The 23,540-nt window shown below is 39.3% G+C and overlaps 1 protein-coding gene across 1 annotated transcript in view; it reads right to left on the reverse strand.

Moving 5' to 3' along the window:
• GRM3 (glutamate metabotropic receptor 3) overlaps positions 1–23,540 on the reverse strand; it is a 176,242-nt gene that overhangs the window by 72,095 nt on the left and 80,607 nt on the right. Inside the window, exon 2 of the mRNA XM_036429551.2 lies at positions 4,967–5,578. Coding sequence (XP_036285444.1) covers positions 4,967–5,434 — 468 coding nt within the window. The 5' untranslated portion in view covers positions 5,435–5,578. The remainder of the gene's footprint in view (positions 1–4,966; positions 5,579–23,540) is intronic.

Here is a 23,540-nt window from a genome sequence, read left to right on the forward strand (position 1 = left end):
TTATGGAAAACTATGTAGATACTATCCAGAGAAGACCATGAGAGAGCAACTTTTCAGGAAGACTCCAAAGACAAGTTTTCTATTTGTATAGATCTTTTTCCTGTTCAACACCTTGTTATTCTCTGTAGTCTCCTGGTACTTATATTGCCACTGATACTTGGGTTCTAAACTTGCACCTGTTTTATGTATAGATTTGATATAGTTTCTAATTTGCTTTTACATGTCTCAGGGGCTCCAAAGGCATCTACTATTTAAAAATTGTATTTTACATTCTCTTTTCCTCCTGTTACCCAGACTCTACACAATAGTGTTCTTGCTATACTTAAAAATATATATTTAATAAATGCTTATTTTTCTGATGAAAAATGATTTTTTGAGTGTCCAGATGTAATATGTAAATAATTGAGATGCTAGATTCACCCAGTGCACAAAAATACTTCCTAATCAAGTGAAATGACAATTGACTAGACTTCTTCAAAGTGATTCTGATGAAAAAGAGTCTATTATTTATTTGCTTCATGTTTTAGGTATTTTGCAATCACTCATATCCTAATAGTATTTTGCTTGAACAACATATAATTTAAAAATTAACAAGTGCCCTGCCCAGCTGGTGTGAGTCAATGGTTGAGTGTCAACCTATGAACCAGGAGGTCATGGTTTGATTCCCTGTCAGGGTACATGACCAAGTTGTGGGCTCAAACCCCAGTGTGGGGTGTGCAAGAGACAGCCAATCAATGACTTTCTCTTATCATTGATGTTTCTATCTCTCCCTCTCCCTCTCTGAAATCAATAAAAATACCAATAATTCATGTATGACACTTCCCAAAGCATTTGAATTTAAAGGAGAATGAATAATTGAGGGAGAATGATGCTTAATATAAATTGACCAGTGGTGGTCCACTTTCATACTATGGAATTAGGTGGAGGAGGAATAATATAAAGGGTCTTGATGTGTTGTTTTCTGTGACGCTGCAAGGGATTTCATTTCAAGAGTTATTTTTCTCAGAGGCATAATGTGAGCAATGCATGGCATGTCCAAATCTATGTCATATTAAAGAATACTATAACTCTTCTCCCAGGATTAGAGAGTTCCTGGGATATGAATACTACCAAAAATTATGTAACAGGGTCTGATTATACCATGGATGGGAAGAGGTAGTAAGATCATTTTAGGGATCCCTCCTGCCCTTACTATGAGCTTAGCTTTGAGAGGCCATCTGACCCAGATTCCCGTTTGTTACTGAAGTCACTGTAACACTAAGGGGCACAATAATAATTAGGTCAATTTATACCTGTCATGTTCCAGCTAGAATTTGCTCCAGCTATGACAAAAAGATACATCCTCTGAAAAGAGTGAGGGACATTTTTAGAACATTTCAAAGAACATTTTAGACTGGACAACTTAGGACCTCTAACTACAGTCTATTTTTTAAAAGCACAAATTTAAACACAGCTGCAAAATAAGTACCTCATGGACAACTGCTCAGCTAAAGGCAACCGGCCTGAGTCTCTTCTTGAATCAAAACCATTTTCCCTGAACTGGGTGGATTGCAGGCTTATAGAAAAGAGAAAAACAGTCTTAAAAATGTTTTGAAAAGAAATTCATTCACTCGAGGGGGTGGATAGACCCCATGTATATTTGCTAACAAAGAAGGATTTTGATGCTAGCTTTCATTGATTATCAAGTCAAGAAATCAAGACTATTGCTTTATAAAAGGGACTACCACAGAGTGGTTTGTCTTACTAAGAAGATTGGGAAAATAATTATCCATTATTCATCAGTGGTGATACAGCTTAACCCAGCAAATCACTAAGAATGTCTCCTTTCATGTAGTTTTTGTTATCTACAAAGAATGCCTATTATATGAACTCACACAGCGGGTCATGTCTCTACTGACTTCCAGGAGAATTCTTCTCCTTTAGTAGGAAGATAATGAAAGAAGAGGAAGCTGGAAAAAAAGCACCTTCTGAAGAAATATGGCCCGAGTTGGGAGATTATAACATCTAACTGGCCCAACCACGAAAGGGAAGATGCACAAATATTATCATTTTCTATCTCTCAACGGGCAATGTTGTGACTGAACACTCTATGACCTGGTTTGGGACTGGATGCTACAATTAGATAATAGCAATTTTTAAAATTGTGTGGTGGATTTGTAGAATACATTTCTTCTATAATTTTACCCTTTTTCTCCCCTGCTCAGTTCAAGCAACAACACTTTCCAGTAAATATCCAGGAAATAAAAAGTAGGTTAAAAAGGGTGATAGTTTTGACTGATGTGCATGGATCTTTGAGACTATGAGCTACATGCGGTCATCACAGTTTCTAGACACAGAGGTGTATAATCAGAACTGGGCCAGGAGCAGAAAGAGGTGAGTGTGAGAGGTACCTTGAAAAATCCTCTCTGTTAAAATGTTCCCTCATTAGTGTACAACAGTGCCTTAAGTTTACTGTAGAAATGTTTTGGATTGCCATTGACTATTTTTCTAGAATTCTTATGAAAAGGCAGATGTGTTTCAAAAGGATAACACACTTGAATTATTAGCTGTATAAAAGTCCCCTAAGACCTCTTTTATTCATGATGCCTAGCTGAATGCAAGACTTTGTGGGAAAGGGTTCCTTGGAAGACAACCTGAAGGTCACTGTATAGACAAATTGCTTCACCTCCCAGCTTACCTTGGCTGGGACAGTGTATGGCCTAATCAAGACTAAGTAGTCAGGACACCTGGGGGCCATGGAGGAGGGAGTGACTCTCTCTTCTATCCTCCCTCTTCAGCACACCTTCTTACTCCTGTCAGGGTCACTGTCCACAGCACATGCATACCTGGCACAACGTCCTGATCCTCCTCCTCACAGCCAGCATCTCATTCACACTGTGATCCAAGTAGCCTTTCTGCAATGCAACTGTCACTCTATCAGTCTTTCTAAGCGTCATCTTACCTTGTGAGCCACATGAACATATTCTGAATTGTAGTCACTGTTATTTTATAGCAGTATTGTACCCGTAGCCAGATTTTAAGTTACTTGGTATGAAGGCTGTGTACTCTACATTAGTGGTCTCCCCGACCCTTGCAACAGTGACCTTCATGAAGATTGAAGTATGTGGGGGACCCTCAATGACTTCATGGGACTGCTAGGCCACTGAGAGGACACACCATGGAGCTGGTTTTAGTTGTGGCTCTTCCACTGACTTTTCCTATAATTTTAGGACCATTTATTGAATCTTTTGGGCTTTGGTAAGGCATTTCCCACAAATTCTCTCAATTTATCCTCTCAACAACTTTATATATATGTAATTCATTTCAGAGAGAGGAAAAGAGGGGGAGAGAGAGATAAAAATATCAATGATGAGAGAGAATCATTGACAGACTGCCTCCTGCACACTTCACACTGACATATACATAATCCCTTACCAGTGGTAATATTGGGCATAGTATAAGTATTTGTAAAATGATTGGCATGTATCTGGTGAAATTATTATTGAAGTATGACATATGGATATTTTTTAATTCTCTTAACTCAAATAGCAAATGCCATCTCTCTTGATCCAAGTATAGAAAAAATGTAAAATTACCATTAAGTGCTTTGAAATGTGCAATATTTTCATTGTCTAATGAAGTCAAAGGGTGTTTTTGAAAAATTAATTATCTTAATTACTCATAATATGAGGATGTGCTCTGAAGAAGGAAAGAAATTTCAAATAGCTCATTTTTGAACAGCATGAAATTGTACATAGAATTTTAAATGCCATGAATCTGGGATATAGAAATAACGTTATTCCTGTGCAAATAAAGCCAATTTAAGTGGTTCATGACATATGAAGACAGCATGAGTATAATATAGCTTTCTCTAGTACTTGGGGCTTTGATTATAGTAATTTGGTAGGAAGTAAAGTATATGACTCCTAGAATTATGACTTTTTATTACTGTGACATTAATGCTCTCACCAGAAAAAAAATTGAACTTCAAGTAACATATAGAAATCATATGGGACAGTTGAAAGATCCCCAAAGTATAAAGGATCTATCAGAGTCCTAGCTCTTGTGCTACCTACCAGTGGGAATTTTATGAAACCAATCTTTCTGGGGGTTGGAAAAATGAGAAAGTTGAATAGGTGAGCATTGCAAAATTTGAATAATGTGTTCCTTCTTTCTCTAATGAAATTATTTTACCAGCTTTTTATCTAAGTTGGGAACTGAATTATTCCTTTTATTTTTGGTAGTCATCTCACTTTTCTGCATAGATTATCAGGCTTATATCACGAGAAATTGTTTATAAATTATCTCTGAACAAAATGATGCTTTAGTAAAAATGAGAGTGAAAAAATAGAGTTCAGCGATATTGAATCTTCTTGTGGTTGACTATATTAATGGCTTCAGTTCTTTACTCCATTATATACCCACATCCTTTGTGATGTAGCATGCCCTGTGGGCAGGACATATTTCCCCACTCCTTGACTCTGGGCTGAGGCCTGTGAGTTGCTTTGATAGTGGGATGTTAGCAGATGTGATGCAAAAAGAAGCTTAGAGGGGCCTGGGCTGTTAAGTTTGTGTTCACTTGAACCTCTGTTAACACTCTGAGAAGACTATGCCTGGGCTACCTCACTGATTCTAGTCAGAGGATAAGGGACAACCTGGGGCAGGGTCACTGCTAGCTGAACTCAACTTTGATCCAACTACTTTTGTTGATCTTTAGACTTAGAAACTATAATAATGAATTATTGTTTTAAGTCATGGATTTTGGGGTAGGTTGTTATGCTGCAATAGCTACCTGATATATTTCTAAACAATTTTCATTGTTAGACAACTGTTCTGTCTGCACACCTATATTATCAAATACCCATAGATATGAACAATGATACCGTTAATATCACCCATTGATCAAGTTATGATGCTAGTCTCTTGTTTGACAAGATGTAAAATGAAAGAGACACAACATTTTAGCAGTAGCCCTGGCCAGTCTTACCTGTATGGAAACACTGCTGTAAGAGCCACCAATGACCCCTGCAATGAGCAGTGGGCTGTTTTCTTGAATGGCAGGGGATCCGTCAGGACACATATGTTCAGCTTCATCCACTTTAGTCAAAGATGCCCTGACAAATTCCAGTGATTGCTCTAATGCATAGGTATCCCTTGAGCATGTATCCAAAATGTGGACACCCAGCTTCACTCCTGGTAGCAAGTAATTGTCTTTGTTGATTTCATCAATAGCAAACAACATGGCTTCCAGGCGTTGAATCCCTCGGTCTTCATTGATTCGCCCGCATTCTTCAATTCCGGTGCCTTTTTCATTAATAGGAAATAGCCCCCCTAAAACGAGGTCACCTTCTATTTTAATCTCCCTTCTTATAAAGTTATGATCCCCTAAAGAGAGTAAAAATCCCTTTGAAAACAAAGCTAAGGTAAGAACTTGAAGTCTTGTCAACATCTTCATGAGTCCTGTTTCTGTCCCTGTAGGAGATATCAGTGGATGGAGCCAACGTTTTCCACTAAACTTCCTCTCTCATTTCCAAGCTGGGTCTTTGGCCTTTCCTTCATATAAGGGAAGAACAGACTAGCAGAGCCTGTCACCAAATTCCTAGAGAAATAAAAATTAAATGAACAAAAATGGTAAAAAAAAAAAAAAAAAAAAAAAAAAGTGAGCAGTGATTACATTGATGGTCCCCCCATTCAGGCCTTTGATAGGATAATGACTCAAAGTACCATTTATTAGCCACACACCACACCACTGCACCAGACATTCTCCCACAGTACCCTCACTCAGTCCTTTCAAGCCACTGTGGTGTAGATCTTAGTATTCCAGCTCCCAAAAATAAACACTGAGGACTAAAGAGATAATATGACAAAGTATATTTAGAATGGAAATAGTGTTCAAAATCTGATTTTTCTAACGCCAAGTTCAGTACTCTCCCCACTGAGCCATTTACTTAGCTCTTTGTAGGGTTACAACTTGGTCTGAGTCTTTATTCCCTCTCTTTCAGCTATCTTTGTAACCAACTCCTTTTATTCATTCTTCCCTGTCCATTTGAAAGCAAAACAAAACACAATTGTAACTCTATCACCATTTCTGAATTCCTACCATCACATCCCTGCCCTCCCTTCATAGGTGACCTATTCAAAATAATTATTTGCAGCATTGTCCCCATTCCCTCTTACCCCAATGCTCTCAGCCCACTGCATTCAAGATTCTTTCTTCTGCTTTAACAAATGGCTTTGAAAAAAAGGCTACTATTGATCTACTAGTTTCTAAATTCCATATTCTCACTTTATTCCTCATTTTACTTGACTTGAATTAAAGCGTGACTATTTTCTATCTGTTGAAAATTTCTAGGTTTCTCTTCTCTCGTTTCATTTCTGGCTACATCTCAAATTCCATTGTTGAACACCCCCATTTTCCCGCCCCCTTTCCTGAGCTCCAGCTCTGCCAGTGTTCATAGTTTCAACCTCCACTTACAGGTTAATTGCCTACTAAACAGCTGTACTGAGACCCCCCTCTGTCACGTCCAGGTCTCCATGTTATAAACTCTCCCTTATTTCTGTGAATGGATTTTCTCTGTACCCAGGCTCTCAAGCCAGAAACCTGTACACTAGAGCTCGTCTCATTGCTTTCACTTAGCCACTAAGTTCTGCAGAATCTACCTTTAACTCTTCTGAAAGCCTTCTTTTCTCTCCCCATTGTGCCACGCTCTTATGATCTCTAATAGGACCATAGCTGCCGCCAACCTCCAAAGCACCTTTTGTGAATTCCGAAGGAAAAAAAAAAAAAAACTTCCTCAGTTACACAACTTGTACAGTATAGATGCTGGGGAAAGTGCAATTGTTGACAGCTGGCTGCCTCCTCCAGCCAGCGTTAGGCGACTCCTGACAGGCCCTCATGTATAGAGGAGTGCAGTGAGCACTAGTGCTGGGATTTGCACAGTAGATTGTAGCTTAAGAGAGTTCCATAAATTGAGCTTCTTCATACAACATAGGCTAGAAAACATGGCAGTGTCCTGCTGTGAGGGCCATGTATTTGACAGTAGGTTAAGACCCTCCTAGGAATCTTTTCAAAACCTGATGTCGAGCGGTCCCACCGCATGCACACAAACCAATGGACCTATTGTTGTACTGCTGGCCACTCCGCTTCCTAGCACTAGAGCAAAGTCTGGGCAGTACACTCACTCTGCTTGCCCACCTCTCTTCCTGCCAGGTGAGATAAGCTTGTATAACTTTCAGAGTTAGGTGAGAGAAGTGACTGGGACTCCTAGAGCTTTCTTCTGACAGGGTACAGTTGTTTTCCCCTGTGTGTGTGGTATAGTGTTTCTGTTTGCTCTTCTGCTTTTGTGCATAATTGTGGATTGGTGGGCTCTCCTGGTTGCTTTTCTACTCAATCAGGATGCCTGAAAGCCATGCCACCATTGTGTTCTCAGATAAGTTAGCAAATGTTAACAATCTGAACAGTGTCCCCTTGAAAATGCTCTGTCTAAATGCATAATCTTACTGCAGCTCAGAACAGCCCATCTCCTGTCAATCTAAATATACTTTTCTCTAGGTTGGAGAATTGACTTCTTCATTCTCCTTGATCTTGTCCCTGGCTAGCTCTCAGGTCTTACTGTTCACTATGCTCATCAATTTTGTCCCACTTCGGCCTTTAAACCTATGCTTCAGCTGTATTGAACTCTGTTCATGTTAGTGGACACCAGGATGTTGCTCATATTATTCCCTTGGCTGAAAATGCCTTTCTATACTCATTTATCCATAAACACCCACTTATTTAAGACTCAATAATCACTGCTAGGAAAGGACAAGAATTCTTTCCTATCCACTGTGGAATTGTTTACTTCCTGTTTTCTATTCCTGCTGCAGTTCGAGAAATATTTGCTATTGCTGTTACTATTATAACTCTTATTTGTTTCCTTTTCTGCTCATTGGGAATAAAGGAAATTGCACAGCATGTAGGATTTTTAAGATGTGAAGAAAAAAAACAAAACTCAACATGAAAAACACAAAACTGGAATGAGTCCAGTGTTCAACAGTTTTGACATTTCTCCCTCCTCTTGTTAGCAGTGCCCTTTCAAACCCAGCTTTCCACATGCTCTGTTTCTTTTGCATGGAGCAAGTGACGGGCTGTTTGCTTGAGATGCACAAGTCCTCTGGGGTTTATTTTGTTTATTTGTTTAGGTGTGCACCTCAGCAATGACGGCAGCAGTCATTGAATGCTCAGCGTTAACCAGGGCCTCTCTAGGAGATCTGCCACAGGGCACCAGAAAGGCTAAAAACAATAATGTTTTAAAAAGTTGACACTCTAGGAGAATTAAAAAAATTCATATCAATTTCTGGCCTCTCTTTGATCTTTTATGTGCAATTCCCTTTGAAGCAAAATTGCCATGGAAGGCAAAAGACACTGCAATCATTATCACTAATAATAAAGAAGCAGAAATTGCTCTATAGAATACTTTTATGTGCCTAATAAAAGAGAATAGTTAATTAAAAGAAGGTCATCAGCACAGTCTTACCATTATGAAAAAATGCAGGTATCTCTTGACTATGAAGTTTGATTTCTAAAAGGATAAAGATAACCTCAAGTTTATGGAAAGCTTAATTCTCTCTTGGGAAAATGCACTTAGTCAAAGATGACTTCAAATGAAACCTCAAATTATACTTGAAGTCATAGTATCTATCAGTCTGCCTGTTTCACAAGTAGAGGCTCTGTTTTATTCGTCTCTGTTATTCAAGGCCTGGCATAATGTCTTCAATCAGGAAGATATTCAACAAATGTTTCTTGAAGACACACCAATTGTGTTTGCACACGACTCTTTGTATTTTATTTGTGGCATAGAAAAAGGGAATTCTGATAGAGAAGTGGATTGTTTTATTTCATTACCTATCTAATCATCCCAAGTGCTCTTACCCTATTATGTTATGTGATGATAGGATTGCCATCAGGTAGACTACAGCAATTACTTTGTATATCATTAGGAGAAAATGCTGTCTTTATATTAGGAAGTTGAAGCTCTGATTGGTGCCTAATAAGCCAAGAGAGATGCAATCCCAAGTTGATCTACATTTACTTATTTTGGGTCAGGAGAATACAAACTTAGGCACATGCATATTATCCTAATTCAATGCTTCAGAGATGCATTCATTCACCAAATATTTATTGAATACCTACTATGTGTGTGCTAGGCCATGAGCTGGTACCCGATTGTAAACAAATGAATATGATCTCTGCTGTCAACTTTTCAAATGCTTAGATATTTTTATGTAGACAGTGGTGGAAACTTACTCCTCTCTTTTTCTACCAACTATCTCTATCATTTGTGAAAATCTCAAAAAAGAAGTATGTTGTAGATTTCCTTTAATATGTAAATTGTAATGAAGTGCTTGGCTCAAAAAACAAGCCATTGCAAATTGCATGTTATATACATTTAGAAATTAGATAGACAGATCTTACAAACAGTTGACTGACAAAAATATGTAAAATATATTTCCTTTAGTTCTCTGACAGAACATCTTTAAGTAACACTTAATGTAGTCTTAGGAATTATAAATTAAAAATCAATTTGAGTAATGTGTAAATACATTGGCTTAATATTTTTTTACTTGCCTTTTCCTTAAAGCAGAATTTATAATGATTAAGACTGTAGGGCTAAGCATAATTTTAAAACACTTAGCATTGTTTAAAAGCCCTAAGAAGCTAAAAGATGGGGAAATTAAAGTTTAACATTGAAAAATAGACAAACATGCTTAATTCAATGCCACTGTGTACCTTGGTGTCACAGCTTATCGGGTTGTGGGAAAGAGCACCAATTACTTCTTTTCAGGTTCCTTTTATTATAAATCAGCCAGCAGCACATCCCCTAGGTAAGCAGGCTCCCTACTGCATCCACATTCATATGCAGCCGGGGGATTGCAGCTCTGAAGTCAAAGCTCTTCATTCTGGGATGATGAGTGATGTGTCAACTACAAACAAGCATATGTAGTCCTCTCCGCAGGCTACCTGCTCACCACTGTTCTATTAATCTATGCCTTATAGACGCTCAGAGGTTTGCTGTGAATATAACCCCTGGAATATGGGGGCAGGAAGCATTCCTACACTCTACATATGTTAATGTGTATTTTCCTTAGTCTCTTGACTTTGCACAGGAACTTAGTTTGGAAGTAAAGTCCAGTTTGACTCAATGAATACTGGTAAGCTGTTCATCCAGGGGAGATTCAATGCCAGAAACCGGGCTCATTCTTCCTTACAAATAAGCCATTAAGTTGTGGAAGGACTTCTGAGCCTGTGCTCTAGGCCTGCATACCAACTGATCTGAAGAAAAGTTAGGGTTAGTGCTAACATATGCAATTTGACTATAAGTTGGATTACATATTCTTCAGATGCCAGAATTACACTGGAGATAACAAAAGAGATGGCCCTTGTTCTTAGACTGCCATTTCCAATTCGATGAACAGAGGTTATGCTGACATTAATAGCAGGCTATATCATTGCATAGTTCTAATACCTTTGCTCATGCTAGGGAACAAAGGTAATTTTTCCCCTAGAAGTCCTTAATGAATTATTATGATTAACTGACTATTTCAAACCCAATCATTTTTTTTTTAATCAAATATAGCTTAGAATTTCTACCCCTTTCTAGGCTTCTGCATTATTCTAGCTATAATAAGGTTACTTCATTTGCTCAATTGCCATGTGGTTTGTGTTATGTTTATCAGGATGATCATATTTTTGTTTTATAATTATTTAAGTAGTTTTTAAAAGTTGAAACTTAATAATTAAGAAAATTCCTCTCCATTAGATTATAAGCTAATGGATATCAAGGACATTGCCTTAGACATCATTGTTTTCCACAGCACCTCATGTATAGTTATCAAATGTTGATTAAGTGATAAATTCTAAGTAGTATGATGGCTTCTTACTGGTCAGGAGATTAGGAAAATAATTTGGAAATTTCATTCAAACAAGCCATTAAAAAACATTATTGTAGGTCAAGATTCAACTTTGACACTAGAGAAATTCAGCCCAAATACCCCTGATCTTTCCTTTGACTTTGAATTGATGATTTTAAAGAAATAAATATAAAGTAAAACTGGAAAAGTTGAGAGCACTTGGAGGAATTAAAAAGATTAAGATGCACATTATGGATCTGATAGAGATTAGGAGGAATGGATATCGCCACACCAAATAATTCTTTGAAAGCTTGAATAACCAAGTAGAAGAGTGGAGGTGAGCCTCTGTGTTAAGATTGAAGTCAGGGAGGAAAGTTCTGCATTCTCTCAGATTTTCATAATTTGAAATTCTACATGTATATAAAACTCCCCCAAAAATAAAAAAATTAGTTCCAGTTTTGGGAATGAATGGATCAGATCCTTTCTGACGAGCCTATTTTATTCATAGAGCAGAGGAAAGAAGCCCAAGAACCCTAGGTAACTACACTGAAGAGGGGACACTGTCGATTTACATGATGAAGCCAGAAAGAGATGACCGTGAAGCCAAAAGGGAAAATGCTCACTCCACTCTTTTGCCTTGGACAACACCCCCCACCCCCCAGCCCCGCTTCCCACCACACACACAGCCACATCTCCCATTTCCTTTATCCTCCAAATTTAGAAAGTGTTTTTGTGAAGTAGGCAAACAGATGTACAATTGTGCTAAACTTTGGTCCTTAGGGTAATGGCTAGTAATTTACTTTTAATCAGTAATATTAACTTGGTCACTGCCCTTGAAAGTAAATCGTTATTTTTCGAAATGCCAGCGTGCACAGTATTTTCGTGTGTGTGTGTGTGTGTGTGTGTGTGTGTGTGTGCGCGCGCGCGCATGTGTTGTGTTGCCATCTCAGCTGTTTTTTTCATCCTCAAGTTTCCTAACCTCATTACAAAGCCTTGGAATTGGAGCCTCCCCAAACTCCCTGCAGCCTACCTTTGTCCTCTTCCTCTTACAAGCTGCCAAGTCTAATAGAAGTTACCGGTTTGTCAGCATGAACAGAGAGTACAGAAACTGGGTTTGCCAAAAGCTTTCTCTAGCGCTAGACAAAATGGTAATGGGGAGAAATGGAAGAATACTGTTCATAGGAGAACATTTTTACCTGTTGGCAATAGGATCCATTAAGGGCTATTATTAATAATGTCCTCTGCATAGGCAGCCCTTTCTCCTGAATAATGTCAAACTGTTTTTGCACAATGAATTAACTCTTACTGCTCCCTAGTGAGAAAGAATTATATATTGCTGAAGGAAGAGGAAAAAAAAATCACCAATACTTCAAGGTAGTAGTGCAAATGAATTTGTTACCCATTTCGTGGTGATCAAATTTTTAAATAGGCTAAAACATTGGCTTAAGAAAGAAGAAACATTTTCAATCATGAAGTTTTAGATACCTCAGTGTACAGGTAAAGTATCATGGCCTAATTGGTGTTCTTCAAGCTCTAGCACTTATGAACTCAACTCAAATAGAATCAACTTGCATATATCAGACACTGTGGAACTGTGGGCTTAAAATATTGCCACCAAACAGGCAAGTAAATGCCATTGATATCTCCAGCTATTTTAGTCTCTGACATGACTTTAAGACATGCTGTTAGTTCTATTTTGTTAAAATTGGAGGGTGGAGGGATTATTGGTATGCTATCGTTGGCAGATATGAGCTCTCAAGAGCCATTTATACATATTTCTTCCCAAGTCTGTTTAATGATGTCACATTGATAACTTCAAATTGGCTACAGTGGGAGTATTTATAGTGCAGAAATCAGCAAACATTAATAACCAGTCCCCTCTCAAGTCCTGAGGGTCTGGTTGTTAAACATTGAGCAGCATACCTCCATGGTAAATGTAACAATTTGGTCTCAAAATCTATTCCCAGAGATTCACATTGGAAGAGCCCCAGAAAGCCATATGCCATGATACTTCAGGCTATTCATGTGTCATGAAATGCATTAGTGCATTTTAACATGCAACTTATAAGGAAAGAGAAGAGTTAGAATATAATAGAAAATATCAAAACACTGGTCTAAGGCATATAGTAAGGGTGAATAACATTTTTTAAAAACATTTTGGGGAGTTTATGTGTGTAGAAGTGTATGTTTTGGATTACAAAGTAAAATAATTTCTTTAGAATTCTGGTAATAAAAAGTTGCTGTTTTACAAAGTGGGCTCTGTGGTCAAAAAAATGTTTGAATCTACTTCATGACCTTGGCATATGGCCACCTCTCTGTGCCACATTTTATGTATGTGTAAAATAAAGACACTATTTCTTGTCTCCTGGATTTGTTTTTAGGATTAAATAAAATCACTAATATAGACCATTAGCTCAAATCTATTAGCTACTAACAGAATTCTTGACAAGGAGGATAATTTGTCAATGGCTCCAGTGACACTGAGGAGCATTCTAGACTATCCATATACCCACCTATAGTCCAAAGTCACTGTGTGCCTACCTAGTCTTCATTCCTCATTTGGTGAACAGAACCTCTTCCTGCTAATCCTCCAGCATCCTGCCTTTTTCCTGTCTGATTCTTAGGAGCTATGCCATCTTGGGGATTTGGTTGCTGTTTGAATAATGCAAAGTGAGACCCAACCTAGATGTCCAGTAAATTCTGCTACTGATGGGTACAAAAGGCCATCAAATGCCAAGGGAAGACAGAAAGATGTGATCACTCAAGAAAAAGATGCAAGGTGCTGACAGCAAATTGATGTATTCTGTCTCTCCAGAAAAACATGTTTCCATCCCTATTCCCTGGATCTCTCCTATCATGCTGAGTTTTATTGGGAGGGGACTGGGCATCTCTTGTTCTGAGTCTGTCTGGACTAGAACATGAACTGATTCCTCTGCTAAGAGTAGAATCTTTTCTAAGATGCTGCCGGCCAATGGTTTTAATTTTTCTTATCCCAATGCATCCAGGGCCTCAGCTATAGGGGTTTGGGCCCTTGTGGCTGTGACAAGTATTAGTCTTTAAATTCCATGGCAACTACTGTGCCAGTTTGCTGTGTTTTAGGGAGAACCAATCTGTCTATGCACACCCATATGTGGGAAGTGCCTAACAAAAGCCTATAACTTGAGGCATAGATTTTCAAAGAGCAGGACTCACCTGTCTCTTGTGCAGCTTGAACCTTAAAACTGGTTCTGAGTTAATGGTTTTACAAAAGCCTCATATAACACAGCCTCAAGGTATGTTTTCCTTTCTTTGTGTTATACCCAAGTTATCAGCATGGAATTAATGTCATACAAAGGCCCATTTTCCCAGGCAACAAAGGAGACCAGTGAACACAAAGGAATGCATACTATCGATATATGAAGCTGCTTATGAAAAAGCCAAAGCCATCCATAGTGTTGGATATGGGGATATATCTCCCTTGCGGGGGATGTGGGAAGTTAGGACTGGAAGGATCATGAGAGTGCTTCTTGAGTGCTGATGATGGCCTGCTTATTGATCTGGATTCTTGTTTTATGAGGGAATTTCAGTTTGTGAAAATCCATCAAGCTGCATCATTATGTATATTATATTATACATCAATGAAGATTTAAAATGGAAAAGCCAGGCTATAGTGAAACAAGATGGCTAGCTAGCTCAGCTGTGTCTTTAAAAAAATAGTTTTCTAACCCTAGCCAATTTGGGTCAGTAGACAGAGTATTGGCATTCAGACTGAAGGGTCATAGGTTCCATTCTGGTCAATCCAAATTGGGTTGCTAGCTTGATCCTCATCCCTAGTTGGGGTGCTTGTGGAAGGCAACCAATTGATGTGTCTCTCTCACATTGATGTTTCTCTCTGTGTGTGTCTCTCCCTTCCACTCTCTCCATAAATATCAATGGAAAAATATCCTCAGGTGAGGATTAACAATGATAATAAAAACATGGTTTTCTATGAGAAATTGGCCACATGGGTATTGACATAAACTTACAGCTGTGGGCTTATTGAGGACACTGACCCTGATGAGATGAGTAAAATCAGGAGCCTTGCCTCACTGCGCATGAGTGTTGGCCATGCAGGGGCCTTCTTCTCATTAAAATGGAAAGTCAGCCACTTCGTTTGCCTTCTATGTCTAAGCAGAAACCAGGAGTCTGAGCACAAAAGACAATTACACCAGTTGCAGTAGGTCTGACAATCCTACCCGTGTCCTAACAGCTTAGGCAGGGTGGGAATAGAAAGGTGAGAAGCCAGCTCCAGCTGGAGTCTCTGAGCGTCAGGCTCACTCTGAAGTGGCCAGCTGCTGCTTTCACAGTGCGTTCTGAAAAGTGAGTGGGATCAATCTCTGGCTTTATTATGTTCCAGCATTCAAGGAATTCTTTTCAATGTGTTTTAGAAAATCACTAGAGTATCTACTATCTATGCCAGGCCTCGGATAGATTGCAAGGACATAAGGATGAATGGGACATCATCCCTTGCTATATACAGTAAAAGAGGGTTTATTGGAACTATGTTAGCCATCAAAATTTATCTTGGCGAGTGCTCCAGTGTGATGAACCTGATGAAAACCAAAGGCTTCTCTCCCATTGTTGTGATTGTTTGCTTTTACCACACAGGTTGGGATAGGTCACAATTTCAGGGTAGGATGGGCAAATAATCAGGCAGAGTTGCAAGGCTACAGATGCCACTGCTATTCCCAGATGTGGTTAATCTTTCAGCACCACTGTCCTGCCCTCTGGGATGCCTGTTGCCATTTTAGATAACCGAGAAACAGGTGCCCACACAGGCTAACTCATGGGTCCAAAGGTCAGCAGGTAGCAGTCCTGAGAATATGTCCCAGGCATCGGCTTCAATTATCTTCCTTATGCTCCATGGTTCTGCCTACAATGGGCTCTTACATTTAAAAAGCTCACAAATTGTTGTATAGAAAGTTGATTTCAATGATCCTTTCTATCTCAGTCTTCTAGGTCCACATTTTTTTTTCTCTCTCCTCAAGCTTTTGTCACATCCTGGTTGTTGTTTTGATTATATTGTATTTGGCTTTCTTGGCTCTATTGCTACTGTTAGATAACATCAATGTCCTATTCATCTTTGTTTCTGACATTTCAGCCTTCTGCTTGGACTTCACACACCTTTCTTCTCTTCTTATTCAAGATATTGCTCTAAGCCTGTATTCTTCACTTGAACAGATTCAACTATCTCCTGTCACTGTAAATTTAGTCTCAGCATCACCAGTTTTAATCATTCTACCCACTGACTTCTTTTCTCTGCTCTTTTACAGCTCATTTTCTTTAGCTTCTAGGAAACACAAAAATAACATCTTATGCTTTTTATTTTTATTCTTAACTCAGCATGTTTTTCTTTCTAAGTCTGAACAAATTCACCCAGTTGATTAGCTGGTGGGGCTAGTGAAGTCTACATAATTTGGGTTGTTCAAAGTACTAAGTATATTATTATAGATAAAACTTGTGTTACCTGTTTGGTCATAGTCTGTATTGCAAAAGCCTGTCGTTGTGAGAAAGCGAACTGTGCTACACATACCTGACAAGCATTGAACAAACCAGCTATCATAGCTAAATTGTAAGTTCCAGCAGGTCTGTGCAGATTAATATGATCTTTCCTTGCGTTGGATACTGTGTTGCTAGGACCACGTAGCAGTATGCAAAACATATTAGTTAACTAAATAAATGTTTTCTCTTTTGTTTCACTTTGCATTAAATCCTAGTTATCTTTTCCACTAAATCTTTCCTTCCTGAATGAAAAAAGAAAAAAAAGAAAAAAGAAATTTGGAACTCACATGCAATTGATTTACATGTGCTCACTCAACTCCTCCCAAGATTTCTGTTGTAAATTGATGAGTAAAACTGGTTTAGTACTGCTTGCCCAGACCCCTCAGTTCCTGAGTACTGCAGCAGCTCTGTCTGATTCCCAATTCTTTGACCTTTCTTTATTAGCCCCTGTCTTTGGGATTTGTGTCAGAACAACCCAGAGGACTCTGAAAGGCAGATAAACAGAGCATAACATGTAGGTCACCTTCAGTGGCTTGTCTTTCTGACGCTTCACTTTCCTTGAACACATTTGGGCTACCTTGACTTAAATCCCTACGTCTTATTGCCTCAAAAACAATTTGTCTTGTCTATGCGTGTTCAGTTTAGTTGCAGAAGACCTTTCCCTCTAGGCTGTGGCACTTAGAAGTGATTCTAAGTAGGGAGGGGGCCTTTAGTCATGGATTTGTTTCCACACCTGGCATCCATTAGCCTCCTCATCAGGGCCATCGTTGGAACCAACTCCATCCACTGTCCAGATGTCTCTTTAACTGTGGCTTAGCACAAGACATTTACACCTTGCTGTGTAGCATACATGTGGAGTAATAGCCTTGGGGAATTTCCAAAGCCCTGAACTGCAATTCCTGTGAAATTGTAGACAAAATTGCCCCAATGGTGTGGAAACAGAACTAGCCAAGCATCCCCCTCCACAGCCTTCCAGTGACCCATTTCACAATGGGAGAGCTACCATTTTAGAGGACCACTGGTGGGACAGGCAGATGTTACCCAAAGGATGGCATTTCACATGACACCCAGAGGAAAACTGAGTGACAATAGGAAGGCGGATGTTGTTTATGAACATTCTTTCTCCATTAGGGAGGAAAAACTTGTAGTGGTAGTAAGAATTAGAAAATGAGCTCTGATTTTTGTGTGTGTGAGAAATGTCACCTTATATTTTAGACACACAAAAAATGAGCATTACGAAATAAGATTTTCGTAAATATTACTGATGTTGCATAGACTTCAGTAACTTCCTTGCTAGGATATTAGCACCTGAGTGTGTTAAATGATGTATGTGTGTTGACTGAAATAAATCCTTAAACATTTGCTCTCTACTATTCTTCTGCAATGTATTCTTAGAGCTGTACAAGTGAGGTTGAGTTGATTTTATGACAACTAGTGAACAATAGAACAGGAACCTAATTCTATGAAAAATCTCACAATATGCCTCTTAATGGACTTGTTCCAACTGTCCCTTTCTCCAAACAGCCACTCTCCTTTGCATCACCATTAAATGTGTTCTTGTTTTAAAGATCTGAATATTTATAGGAAAGCCTTGGATATCATGCAGCTTGATCCTTGATGCTCTCCATTCAAGAGTCTTGTGGGGTAAGGCAGTCCCTATACTAAGGTCTTGCCCTTGCCTTGAATGACATCTCGTTTGCAAGTGGTGCACATTTGGGAGCATCTGTGGATGTAACACACCGCTCAGATCTTCAGATATATGTTTTTCTTCTGTTACTTTCCCCAAATAATTTGGAATTCCTGCTGACATTTTTCTTCCATTAGGACAATCTTGTCCCTTCCCAAGGGGACAATTCGTTAAAGAGTCCAGGATACTGGCTTGGGTGAGCCAAGGCAGAGAAAATGTATTGTATTGTTTAATCACAGGGATTAATGACAGCCAGCTGTAGGAAACCTAAGTGTGTGTTGGCCACATGCTGCTGCTCTGAGAACAATGGTGAAAAAGTGAAAGGTTAAACCAAAAGCAAAAGACAAAATAAAAGGTGTATCCACACGCTGTCTCTTGCCAGGTGAGGGAAGAGCATTTCCTGAGGAAGGCAGCTCCTTCAGTCTACTGAGCTTTTGAAAGAGGAAAAGTGAACCACAGGGAGACAGGAGAACAGCAGTGGACCAAATACAAATGCTAAGTGTTTCCTCACACAAACGTTAGCTCCAGGCTGTGCTGTTTAGTGGGGTGTGAAATCACAATTAACAGAGCAAGGGTTTTGTAAGTGAGCTGAGACTGCTTCAAATTACATCCTGCTATTAGCTGCTTTTAGAACAGCCACATTGAACAATTCTTTGTTTATTGAACTGTGATATGGTCTTGAAGAAATCATTAATAAACACAGTTGATTATAGTTACACTTACTGTGCTGGTATTTTAGATCTGAACCACTCTCGGATGTTTCCCAGTGTGGGATGCAGAAGTAGGAAATGGGTAGAGTTGATGGCAACCAGAGCTGCTGATACCAAGGAATTCCAACAGCGTCCTCTTGATTATTTTATTTATTTATTTGTGTACTTCTGTTGAGATCATACCTGGACACTATTCAGTGTGGTTTAGGCTAAAACTCTTTGATACCTAATGGTGAGTGGGAGCTCAAAAAACACACCTAATATGTAAGGAGAAAAGAGGCTTTGATGTATGTACAAGATTAAATACCATAATTGCCCATGTAAAAGCCTTTTTATGAAATAAAATTAACATGGAGAAAATGTGGCCTAAAATATAAAAAAATGAATCCATGTCAATTTTCTTCTCCTAAAACGGCATTGGAATCCTTTTTGGCCTCTGTGAGATATTACATGATCTGTTACTATTTCTGTTTTGTTACATATTAGTGAAGGTTTAGAAGCTTTAATAGAGAGCACATTTTATGGGTAAAGCATTGTTTTGTTGAGCATACTGAAACCAAGTTAAGCTGATGTGACAACTAACTTTTCACTCATGGCTCAAGGGTGTCCTGCTTAATTTTCCCCCCCAGCCAATTAGATGTGTGATAGAATCATAGACACTTACATATGGAAGTGAACTTGCAAACTGTCCTTCCAACTCTGAGGACCTGGAGCAGTGAATGGCCTTGTCTACATTATTAAATCATTTGATAGAAATTATTAAATCATTTGAAACCAGAGCCAGGACTAGAGCTAAGTTTGACTCTGAAGTCCTCTTGGAGTATGTTGTCCACACTATAAGGTATCAATGGTCTTTGCTATACTCCATCTGCAAAGCAATACAGAGTTGACATTAGAATCTGAAGCCGATATGAGGCACATGGCTCATTTCAAATTTTGTCAGGCCAATGTTGCATGATGTTTGCCAGTCCTATGACTCAAAGAAGCTGATTCCAAATGGTCTGCTTTTCCTAAGAGTCACTAAAAGCACCCCTGGATCTCTGTCCAATATCCCTTTTGAGTAAAGTGACATAAGCTCTTTGAAACCAGCTTTCCTGATTTTGGCCTTAGCAGATGCATCAGGCTAGAAATTCATCCTGGCTTAGAAGTTGAAACAAAGGTGGTAAAGGCCATGGCTGGATTCTGATGAGTTACATGGCCTTAGAAAATGTCTGAACTTTGGTTATCTAGTCCTTAGAACAAAGGGGTTGAGCTGAATGATCTCTGAGGTACTCTCTAACTTGCACATTTTTTTCCCCTTCTAAGTTCAGTGTTGACAAATATTTCTGGAATTCCAGCAGTCTATTTAACTTAGTAACACTCTGGTAAAATCTCACACAGATTTCTACTGGAGTTATTTAAAAAAAACTATATGAATTTTGTACGTGGTGACCTTCTGCAATCATATATTTGGTTTGGTTTCTCAGTGATGGGGATACATTAGGCCCATCCTGCCATTCTTTCTCACTTGTCCACCCCCTCCCTGCAAGGATGGAACATAAACTAAAGATTAGAGAGTTGGATAAGGAAAACGCTAGAAAAACATGCTCAATATTTCAATACTATTGAAAGGTATTTACTGTTTGCTGCCTACCGTATGAAGCTTTTTTATTTTTGACAACAATTGAAGAAGAGGAAGGGAGGAAGAAAATGATGAATTCTTATTAAGAGCCTACATTGTTTTAAGAGTGGGACTAGACCTATATGTACATGTCCAAGTTGGTCCTCTCCATCATTCATTTATTTCAACGAATCTCAATCAGTGCCCTGACATGCCAGGCACTCACAATGCGAAGGTGAATGGGACATAGTCTTTGTCCTCCATGAGCTCATTTCATTAGGTAGATCTATAAAATCAGCTTCACACAAAAGAAGTTCCTGCGCTTTTGTAAAACTATAGGTTTCTTTTAGAAATTCTGAAAATGTGGCCCTTCTTTTAAAAATTCCTCCTAAGCCATGAATATAAAAGTAATTGAATATAGATACACATTTTACTATAATGATGATATAAAATATTTTGTCATCGATGAGGTGGCAGTAAGCCCTGGATCAAAGGTGTCTATAGATGTCTGGGAATGATTTCTGGGTGGTTGTTTTTTTTCTACCTTCTTGATGGTTTAGTCAGATTTTCTGATGTCCAAGTCTCCAGGTTTGGAGAGTAGTGTTCTAAACCTAGGCCTCCCTTCTCTAAAGTGGGCCAGTACTGAAATGAGAGAGGCCCCCTTCTCTCTCCTTGGGCCAATACCCCCACTGAACCATAGCAGCATGCTGCAAATAATTAGATAAAGCATACCTCCCACTGCCCTTGGGGGCTTTGGGCACACCTGCCAAGTCAAATACACTTTATCTCAGTCAAGCATTGCCTGTCCCTCTGCTGTGGCCAAATGCCCAGACATTTGGCTGTTGTTGAACAAAGCCAATTGGAGAAGAAAATGACCCAAATGTCAGCACTCAGAGAGTTATGAGATCTAAGGGAAATTTCCATACGGTCACATATGCAAATGAGAAAGTCTAGCTTTCCTTCTCCTCATAAATCAGCCTTATCACACTGGCCATGAAATGCCAAGACAGCCAGTGTACCTAGATTTGGCCCCAGTGGTTGGCTAAAAGCCCAAGGGCCTGGGCATGAGGAATAAAGCAGAGCCCATTTTTGCTTCCGCTGGCCACTATTCCGCATGCTTCCAAGAGTCCTTTCCTTGCATCTCTATCCCTACCCTTGTTCTGGTCCTCGTGCTGGACTCCCTTTAAGTTCCTTAGGAGCATACTCCTTATCTGTCTGTTCCTACACCAGAATGTTGACATACATAGTAGATGTTGGACTCTTACCTCTGAGATGGCAGTGCTCATCCACACCCTCACGTTGCAGTTATGGGGACAGAGGCTGGAAGCTTCTGTGATGCCACTAAAAGTTACCGTGTAGTTGGAAGCTGCGAGGATTAGGCAATTGTGGCATATTGTGTGCAAAGAGGTAAAGGTGGGCCTACTGGACCCTAGTGGAAACCCATGGCAGGTGGTCTATTGGGGAATCTTTGTGACTCCTGCTCCTGTGGGCAATATTTCCTTTTAGTGGGGAGTTCTTCATGGTCTCCATTGTAGAGTAGAACCAACAGAGCCTCTGCAATATTTTTGAGGGCCCCAGAGTATCTGGGAGAAACACCAATATTACATTAGAGTACTGCAGTGGGCAAGAGCTTTGGGCACTGCACCCCTGTTGTACTCCTTAAAAATAACTTCACATTCTCTAACATGGTGCTTGGAGCAGACTCAGCCACAAGCATCCTCTTGGTGGGGAAGGCCACCCAGTCACAAGTAGGCAGGCAGACATCCCCTGAGGGTTGCAGACTGCGAGAGGGTGCAGACCGCGCTGAGGGACCCTCCTAGCCACTGCATGAATATCATGCGTCGGGCCTCTAGTTATAAATTCCACTGGCAAGATTATATCATAAACTTTTTTATTTTTTGCAATCAATAGAGGACATTTTTAGATGTCCAGGGTGAATAGTTGCTATAAAAGTTCTAAAAACAAACGTTGTCAACCTTCTAATTTGCCCTTGTCACCAGGGTGAGGTGGAGGCAGGGTTGCAGACTGAATCTCAGGATGAGCATAATACACACAGCTTCAAGGGGAAATAAGCATGAGATGTGAATATTATTTTTGATAGAAAGAGAAGACTAAAGGACCATAAAATTTCTACAAATTCTCTTAAAGTGATTATAGTTTTCTATTGTTTTTTTTTTCATTTGTTTGTTTATTTGTTTGTTTTCCCCCAGAGAATATGCTTTCCTGAGTCACTTAGGTGTGTCTTTGTGGCCAGGGAGGGGAGATATTACAGGTGGTAGTATCATGGGGTTTAGCTCCCACCTTACCAATTTATCTCAGAAAGTTCTTATTCCTGCCCCAAAGCACAGAATTTTATTTGAATCATCCTGTGGTTTTCATTTTTTATGACCTGACATTAAAACATATGCAGAGAGGGGCTAAGAATTACCTTTTTGCATAAAACATAAAATGTTATATAATTTTCATTTTCAAAATGATAAGGGCAAGTGCCATGGCATAGGGAGAAAAGTTCTTGCTTAGAATCATGGTTCTATGATTCCAGACTATTGGACTTTGAGCAAGTTGTTTAACATTTCTGAGCTTTAGACTCCTCATCTGTAAAGTGGGGGGAAAGATGTTGACCTCTGCTCATTCTTGTGATGTTTAAGTAAGATAATACCTTCAAAATGGCTGATATACAGGAGGTATCCCAAAGTGCTCCCATTGTCCCTTTGTAGTTTGGAGCCATAGAAATGGCGAGAGAAGAAATACAACTCAGTTCTTTAGGCCTGTAAACCACTTTCCCTAAAGTGCTTTGCAAAGCTAGCCTGACTCACAGGGTCTACCTCTAACTGTGGTGGGATTCAGGAAGAATCCTTTGTTCAAAGAACTCTTTGCTCAAAACTGCTCAGTGGCTCAATGTCCTATTGAAGCATGTCTTAAACTCTTCTGCTGGTTTCTCAAGTTTTTATAGTCTTATAAACCACTTATACAGCCCAATTTCTTCATTTTATTCATTGGTGTGGCAGATTGTATTAAAAAAAAAAAAAAAAAGTCTGGTCCCCATACTCTTCCAGAACTATTCTCCTTAATAGGTGGGGCCTATTTTCCCTCTGCCTTAAATGTGGGCAGGAGCTTGTGACCCCCTTGTGAATAAAAAGAAGGGCAAGTGGCA

This window comes from Pipistrellus kuhlii, unplaced genomic scaffold (genome assembly GCF_014108245.1).
Source record: "Pipistrellus kuhlii isolate mPipKuh1 unplaced genomic scaffold, mPipKuh1.p scaffold_m20_p_10, whole genome shotgun sequence".
Taxonomy (NCBI): domain Eukaryota; kingdom Metazoa; phylum Chordata; class Mammalia; order Chiroptera; family Vespertilionidae; genus Pipistrellus; species Pipistrellus kuhlii.